The following is a 9,666-nucleotide window of genomic DNA, read 5'->3' on the forward strand; positions in this document are numbered from 1 at the left end:
TCAAGCCCGCCAAGCAATTTTCGCTGAAAACACCGCCAGAAAATTGGCTCCAGTAGTAGAGCATCTTTCTTCCGCCGTGACGATTTTTGACAATTCATTCATAACTGCAGCTTCGTGATGCTCATCCACATCAAATATGATGGGGTTGACGCCATGGCCGTGAAGCAAAAGACCACATGGCACATGCGGCAACCTCTTCGGGCAAAACCCACCACCATATTTTGTCATCAATTTTTTCAGAATCGCCTTGTCATCATCAGTTGTTTTTCTATTCCCCGACGGACAATTGGTGGAATCTCCTTCTATGGTGGTTGTTGAAAGCCAATATCTGTATGGCAATGCCTTCTGCATGGTGAGTATTGGGTAAATGCAGGCGACTTTTGGGACGATGGTGGGTTATATAAATTAACAAGAGGGTTATGATGAACAGGGAATTAGGGTTCGTGTTAATTTAAGGGTTTTTCCATTTTGGTTTTGATTTGATAAAGTCTTGATTTGAGATTCCATTGATGAGAAACTGATTTAGGAGAAGAAATGGATTTTGATTGCAGGGGAAGTTTAATATTGGGGGAAGATGAGTAGAAAAATGGAACAATTCTAGCATTTTGAAGAGAATTGCTATTTCAATGTAATGTAATTATCTAACGTCAATTTTTAACGGGGTCAATGGCCACCAAGGATTTTCATTTGCCACGTGGACTTTTTTGTCTAATTGGATGGATGGAAATTTAATGGGTGAATGATGGGTAATTTTTTTTAAAAAGTGGTGAGCAATTTGTAACTTTTTATTTTTGGATGAGCAAGTTGTAAGATGACAAATGTTGATGATGAGTAATTTAATTAACTCACGGTGGCGCCAGCAGCGGAAAGACTCTTTCAAGGTTACTCTCACCTCCGATCCCAAACTTCCGTTTAAAGTGATAGTTTCTCCTAAATTACCCCTTCATTTTATTTTATTTTTTCACATTTTTATGTCAAATCAATCTCCGTTTCTTTTTGGCAATTGAATTCATAAACAGGTTTAGCGTTCCGGGGGCAACACCATTTATTGCAGTTCTGAAATTTGCCGCCGAGGAATTCAAAGTTCCTCCTCAAACTAGTGCTATCATCACAAACGGTATTTTTTCCTCGTCATTTTTTTAATTGTTAATAACTTGATTGAGCTCCTAGAACTGAATTCCTTTTTCCTGGAATTTTTTATTTGGAATTCTAAACTGAATTTCTTTTGGGGATCAGCGTTTTCTATTTTGTTATGGGGGTGGAGATGGTGGAGGATTGTAATGATCCAATGTATATTAATTTCGTGAAGATTTCTGTTTTAGGCCGTTCAACGATTGTTCACACTTTAAAAAAAAAAAATATTTGCAGATGATGTGGGAATTAATCCTCAACAAAGTGCAGGTACCTCAGAAATTACATTTATTTATTAAAATTCTGCTTTGTTGTTATTGGGACATCTTATATCTTTGAGATTGATCAGCAGCACGGGATTGATTAGAGATTTTGATTAATAATTTTAGCTCATTATGAGATATTCCGGTTGCCATTAATTTATTTGTTTACTCCAGACTTTTATAGACATTATTCTTATACATGATTGGCAAGCAATATTAAATGAAATTGGACACGCATATGGACTCTAACTGTTATTCGTTTTCACAACCATTGATACTTGTGCCATCGACCACCAACAATCAACCCTTCAATCTATTAGGGTCTAATAGTTGTGGTATTCAATCACCCTCAAGCTGGGACTTTTGAAAGAGATGGTTGGATTCTCATCAATTGATATCAAAGCAGATCCACGTTACAGGTTCAAATCTCGGAAGGGACTACCCAAGTGAAGTGTCGAATACCCGCAACCAAAGAAGGATGGCTGGGTAAAGCAAAGGTCGTTTTGGAGTAGGTCGCCGTGGACATTGGATTTGGGGCTGTGGGGTATTGTTAAGGTCTAATAGTTGTGAGATTCTATCACCCTTAAATCTTGACTTTTGGAAGAGAAGATTGGGTCTCCATCACAATCTAACTCCATTACATCTTCTGATTTGACACGATAGTGATTTAAGACTCCTGTTTATAAGACCAGGGTCAGAACTATAATTGTGTTTTCGGGTGGGCTAACATTAAAAATTAGGATGGACATGAGCTTTTGGAGTGGGCTAAAACTTTTTATGATCAATCTTTATGAAGTAAATGAGCGAACATATTTCTTTGGGCCAAACTTTATAACGGGCTATAAGAGTGATGTGATCTTAGTAGAGGGTTAAAAGATGGAGAAATAAACCAATATTAACATGGGGTGCCATGCTTCCCGAATAATATGATCCTATCTGATTTCTAATAGATGTGACGATGGACCGGCTAAAAGGGACAAAGGAAAATGATTCATGTAGCTCATGCCAAATTTGTTGTGAATAAGGTTTAGTTAGTAGTCGTATTGGTTATTATTATTCGTATTTAATTTTTAGAGAGAGAAGTACCATTGCATAATAACACTGTGAATTCACATTTAAGAATTACACTATGCATTAACATAATTATGTTATTCTCAAGTCAATAAACCTGTTCAAAGTTACAAAAAAGTGCATTGATATGTTATCATTTGAGTGGGTGATTACAAGTCTTGTTATAAGGAAATTGGGTACACGTAATCCTGATATGTTGGGAATTGGGGGACTATAATTGTGATTTTGGCTTGTTCCAGCACTATAAATATGCATCACACTATATAGCATTCTTCTTATTTGTTAGATGTCCAGTGGAGGAGTTCTCCGTCCTCTAATTAAATCATAATAGTAATGTTACGTTTGATTTTAACAATGTTACATGTTTCTTTCCTTCCAAAAGTATTCTCGAGAAGAATAAAAGAAAGGGTCATGCTATATGTACATCAGGATGTCCACCTTCTCTCACATGTAGGGGGCCACTTTAAATAAAATATGATTTATTCAAAGTGAGCCCCCCATGTGAGAAGGGTGGACGCCACTTGGAAAGGAAATCTTTAACATGTTCAACAAAAGTTCGTTCCTAATCATGTGACAAGTATAATTTTAATTGTGCTTAATCTTGCATTATCAATATTATCTTTATTCTCAGTGCATGAACGATATTTAAATAAAAAAAATGACAAGTTAATTATGCGAGGTGATCATGGTTATACGTTCATAACATGTAGAAATATGACTCGTAACCATGCTCTAATTAAGAATAAAACGAATTCATTTCATACCTGGGATCAACTGGAGAGTAGTTGAATGGTGAGCGCCACGTGCCAAGTGTTCTTATAACATTATTTGTTTTTTTAATTTTTTTAAAAATAATTTTACTATAATTATTTGTGAATTTCTTAGAATAGAAAAAGTCAAGAAGTAAAAGTTCCTAACAAGGGTATCGTTATTTAAAATCACGTTATAAATGGTTATTTAAACACAACCATATAATAAATACATATACATTCTTGAAAATAAAATCATAGTAATAACACATAAGTACTAATAGAGCTATATAACAACCACGCAGTATTTTAAGAAATTAACTTATATCATAAAAATTAATATATACTTAAAGGTAATTGTGAGCTAACATTTGAAAGGTTGGTTTCAAAGTATGTATATAATTACATATTGATTAAGGCATGTAATCTCATTTTACATTAACATTTCATAAATTTTCACTTTATTATTTTTTTAACTGTACATGTATATTTCTTTTAATAAAATTTTCTCAAAATAGAAGTTTCAAAATTTTGAATTTTCTTAAATTTAGAACTGTCCAATATATTGTCTTTCATCTTGTCGATTTGAATAACGCACAATTAAAAAGTTTCCAAATGAGGAGGGGGGTCACAGACGGACCGCTTAAATCCCAAACTTTTCTTAGACAGTTTAGGTCTTTTGGACAAAGCATTTTAATTTTGTAATTACGCAATTCAACAAAATTCAAACAATAAATCGAACGTAAAATCTCTTAAAATATCAATTTTTTCAAAGGCCCATTTTTTAAAACATCTCCAAAGGCTAAAGTTAAAACACATAAAAATTTATCACATGTAAGATTTAAACCATAGGCATGAAACTATAACAATTTAAATTCTAAACTACTATCACTCGAAATCAATTTAAACAATCATTTATTCTTCAAAATAAAGAGACAAATGTACAAAAATAATTGAGTACTGATGTGAATGGTAATCCAAACTGCTACAAAATGAGACAAAATCTATAACAAAATAAAAAAAAATTGCAATATTCAAAGTATGTCACATCAATTTAAAATCCTAGAACTCTTTGCTATGTCATGTAAAACATTTTTTTTTTGTTTTTACTGTTCACGTGAACAATACCGTACTGTTAACCTAAATTGTTTAAATTTTTTTTATTAAAAACAAGTCTACAGAAAAGTCAAACCATACTCTGATATCAAGCTGTAACACCCCAATTTTCTATATAAACTCTAAAACGTTACGAAAAACTTATTTTTCTTTATTTTAAGTGCGGAACTATAAAAATAAAATTATTTATTAAATAAATAACTGCAACATCTATAAATCTAAATTTAAAATATGAAACATAAACTCCTAACTAATTCAAAGAACACGTTTGGAACAAAATTAAAATAATTGGTAAATTTAAAAATAGCAAACTTATTTCTTTTTCTTTTCATTTGATCCACTTGACAGCCTGCATCACCATTCCACATCGTTCCAATCAACCCAAACTAACCTGTAAAAATTGTAAGAGTGAGTATTCGAAAACACACAGTAAGATATGTGCAGTTTCCATATACATAACAGTAAAATCAATATTTCATACCACTCTGCTCTTATGGAGTATATCGATGATTAAGCGACACACCCATCTTTGGTCCTCTTTTATCCTGTAGGATTTCATCTCTTAAAAAAATAAATTAATGTCTACTAGCAATCCATGCATATTTAATTGCATATAAGAACATAAGGAAATGAAAACACTTTGCACATAAATGTATCTTACCTCGATATAAAAGAATTTAAAGAAATATAAATGCAAGTTCCAAATTCTCTTCTCGAAATTTCTACTTCAATGAATATAGGTATGCCAGGACTTTCCTTACTGTTTTAAATGGGTGCAAATAGACCCGGTTCTCTCTCTCTCTCTCTCTCTTTTCCAAAATAAACAAATGGGATAATTTTCTTTTCTGAATTTTCTGTAGGTAGGTGCCTGGGACCCGTGAGCTGTATATATAGGTTTAGGCTAAGTAATTGATAAGTTTTTATCTTAAACAAAATTGATTTGATTTAATCCCGGTTAAATTATCATTATCTATATATACACTCGTAAATATAAGATAAGGTATTGGAGATGTTAAGATAAGTTGGACTCTTACTTGCATTAGATACAATTTATTTTAATACAAACAAACAATTTACATAAATAAACAATCAAACTTTTTATTTGATTTCTACCAAAACTAGTGTTCTAAAATCTTTGATTTTTATCAAAAACTAAGAGTTGATGATGGACGGCTTCCATAGGATAAGTAAATGGAAAGTTTACTCTAGGTCTTAACCACTAAAATAATATTGCTTACATATGATAAAGATATAAAATTTTACTTTAACTAAACTAACAATGGGAAACAAAATTATGGGATAGAGTGACGTCTAATTACTTACAAAGGATTAATCCCTTAAGATTCATATATATATATATCTTATGCAAATTGACTTTTTTCTTGAGTTCATGATCCGTCATTTACTACGAACTATAAAACGAGTCCAATATTGGTATACTAAAACTCGCTCTATCAAAATCTAATTATTTGACCCAAATAATAGGAATTTAAAACCTATTTCATTTTAGTCTGTATATTTTTCAAAATACAAAGTTATACCATAAAAAAAAAAAAAAAATTATTCTAAAATTTTCAGGACGTCACATTAGAAATGCCTAACCTGGAGGAATCAAGAGCTTGTAAGACATCGCCAATGGCTGAAGGTATGCACCCAATCCATGGGTTTTCGTTTTTCTCAGTCCAACGTTATTTCTGATCAGTGTTTAGTCGTACATTTAGTATTAGAGCCATCCTGTAATATCTGCGTTGGTGTTTTACAATGAATTTGCAAAATTCACTTTTTCTTGCTCTTTTTTTAAAGTCAAAATTCAGATTTCTCAAGAAAGTCGATTTTATAATCTCTGTAAGTTATTAAACTTAAGTTTTGACATTGAGAATGTTGATTATGAGGCAGGTCATAATCGGGTCAATTTCAACTAGGGTAGAGGTTGAAGATGACTATCTATTGTTTTCAAAATACATGTTTTCCATCTATAGCTTCGGCCCATGATAAGTAGTTCTAATCATTAGGCCATTTGGAACTGATTGGCAGGTTTGTTTATGGGAAAAATACATAACTACAATACTTTAAATATATAATTTCACATTTGACAAACTTACAAAATTGTTTCAAAAACCAGGTGATAAAATACAATAATATATCTCTCACACAAACATGTACATATGAAATTTAAGGAAATCCAAATCCACAATATTCTCTCACTACACAAATCTCTCCCTGCCGCAATCTATCATATCTGCCCAATTTACCACACCCACCCCAATAAACCATAATTCGGTGTTGGTGAGAGGCTGGATGAGAGATTTCGGTCCGACGATTTTTGGGCAACGATAGTGGAGATAATGTCGGAGCCTCGGAGGTGAGGACTCAACGGAGATAGTGTTTGATTTGTCGGCTTCCCTCGATAAGCTGACCACATTGCCTCCTGATTTTAAAGGGAAGACGAAGATGGGGGAATGAATAGATAGGCTCTCAAAAATGGGTGCGCTGCTGATGAGCTTACTAAGCAGCAAGCTCGGCAGCTACTTGACTTGGAATCGTCTTACAACTTTTTTATGGTGGCATTGCACACTGTTGGGACTTAGTTCATGGTTCTCAGGCAGCTACACTTCATCTCAGAAAAATCTTACAACTTCTCTTATTGTAGTGTTTTCCCATTGCTAAGACTTTCATGGTTCTCTGGTAAGGTTGTGAATAAATGGGTATATTTTTTTTTGTTAACTAAATCCAAATATTTCTAAATGTTGCATTTAAATTTAATTGAACCCAGTTCAATCTGGCAAATAGTTGGAAGGATATTTATTGCTCTTCTACTTCTCGTGTCCTTGAGAATGTGAGATTTTTGCTTATGTGATTAATATATCTATTTAATTGGTAAAATGCTAATCTTTTGTATGTCTTAACTGTCTGTGGCCACGATTTTCTTTTTAATTAATAATTATGATGTGACAATGTAATTAATAATTATGTGACAATGTGTATCTTAATGTAACTATAAATAATCAGGTCTATTATAACATTGAATATTTATGATCAAATATGTATAAATTGTTATTATTTGTGACCAGATCTGTGTAAACTGTTATTGTTTGTGATAAGTTCTATCTTCAATGTGACGGTTTGTGATTAGATTTACCTTAACTTTGATTGTATGTGATCAGACATTTCTTAAATATGTCATTCTGTGATCAAGTCTTTCTTAAATATGATTGTCTGTGACATGATCTGTTTAACTTTGACTATATGTGACCATCGTCGTCTTGACTGTGACTGTAGGTGACTATGCCATGTTAACATTGTTTTGTGATCTAGTATGTCAACAATGATTTTTGTGAGACCAAATTTTTTATTAATTGTGATTACTTGTGACCATTTATGTGTTATTTGTGACTCACTATGACTAGGTTTTATTATTTGTGGCTGTCTGCGATCAAGTCTATTTTTATCATGAATGTTTGTGACCTGTAATGCGTTCATTTTGTCATAGCCTATTGTTGTCTAAATGCAACTTATATTAATCAAAGGCCTATTTTATGGGTTACAACATATTTTTTGGTCACAATTACAAATTTGATAGGTTACAACTTATTTCATGATCACAGTTATCAAATTAATTAGTCACAAGTTATTTTTCTATTACACATCATCAAAATTAATTGATCACCTGTGAATATTTCAGCGACTCCCAACGACCGTTATAGCGAGTATTCCGTTGACTGTTATTTCTTGCGACTACCTTTTTCTTTTTTCTTTTTTCTTTTTGGCAATGATCTGTGACTAGTTCCATTAGATTTGTGACCTGTGCACATTGTAATCTGTGACCTAATCAGGTGGGATGAATATGCATATGACCAATTTCAAAATTAAGAAATAAAGTTTGAAATTTCAAAAATCAAATACTACTAAAATCTTAGTTATGAAATAATTAATCAAAACAATATATATATATATTTTTTGTAATAAACATATTAAATTCATAAATCTTTTTTTTTCTTTTTCTGGGCAATAACCTGTAACTTATGTACATTGTGACATAAAATATGATTTTTAACCTATGATTTGTTACCCGTGACTCGTAACATAAAATGTAACCTATAAATTTGATCTATGACTTCTATAAAACGACATGTGACCTGTTAATATTGATCTGTGACCCCTTTATACTGACTATGAACTTGTGAACTCAAATCTGTAAACGGCAAATTGTGACCTAAACGGCGAATTGTGACCAATGACATATGAGCTTTAACCTTATGTGTTCATTACCAAAATTGTTTTCGGTGTGACTGTTTCTGACCATGTTAGTTTAATTTGTAACTATATGTAACCAAGTCAATTACGGTCACAGTTGACACAAATCTGGTCACAGGCAATGACAATGAAGATATGTTTGGTGAGTCACCACCATTCCTAACATCGACTACCAAACGTACACCACCTCACCGTAGCCACATGTAACCAGCAACGGAACCATTGGAACCTCAAGACCACCACCAACACGACCACCAACATCATAGCCTGGGCTACCACCATCAACTACACACAAAGAACAAAACTCACCCCAAATTTTTCAGCACCAGATCATGAACAAAGTTTCCCAAATCGCGACCAACAAAACCCACACAACCAACAAAAACTCCAACACCAAAGCGGAACTCACGTCAGGATTATTTAACAAAACCCAAAGTTGACCAACACCAAAGTCGTGTGTGTCCAAAGATACTGATGATTTAACACAAGCTAGTTGCCATTCAAAAACCAACCTGTTAAGACTCCTTGTAAGAGGCAAGAGAATTATTTAGATCAGTTATGGGATAATACAGCAGAGGGGTCTCATTTAATGCAAGAATCTGGTCCGAGGCAGCACTAGTGGCTTGCATAGTGGTGTTGATAGAGGCATTGTTTTTTTACTTCCACAAGCTTTCTTGAACGAGGACGGCCCCTGTGCAAGTGGCACTCACAGTATTTCTGGTTTGGAGCCACTTTTTTCAAGCACCTCCACTTCCTGTCGTCCGTTCTCTTGCACCTTTCGGGCTCGGGATCTCCATTTTTTAAATTTCTCAGGTTAAATATGCCTCCGCCATTCACTGCCCCCAAATCATCGAGCAAGAAAAGCCCACAAATCTAATCAAGTATAGAAAACTCAATGGAAAACACCAAGTAAGCAAAATATCCATCAAAGATGGGATGTGAGGCTAAATATTCCTGCACCATTAATTATCCCCAGTACCAAATAAGGAAAGCCACAAATCGAATCACAGAATTTAAACTCAAAACAAACGAAAACACAAAAAGTGAGCAAAAAAACCCATAAAAAATGGGGATTGAGGGAG

General features: G+C 33.3%; 1 protein-coding gene across 1 annotated transcript; it reads right to left on the reverse strand.

Annotated features, from left to right (window-relative positions):
• LOC111392264 lies at positions 1 to 351 on the reverse strand. Its single transcript, XM_023017560.1, has one exon. It carries the CDS (start codon positions 349 to 351, stop codon positions 1 to 3), a length of 351 nt encoding a protein of 116 aa, XP_022873328.1.
• Positions 352 to 9,666: the final 9,315 nt, after the last annotated feature.

Source organism: Olea europaea, unplaced genomic scaffold, assembly GCF_002742605.1.
Source record: "Olea europaea var. sylvestris unplaced genomic scaffold, O_europaea_v1 scaffold910, whole genome shotgun sequence".
Taxonomy (NCBI): Eukaryota; Viridiplantae; Streptophyta; class Magnoliopsida; order Lamiales; family Oleaceae; genus Olea; species Olea europaea.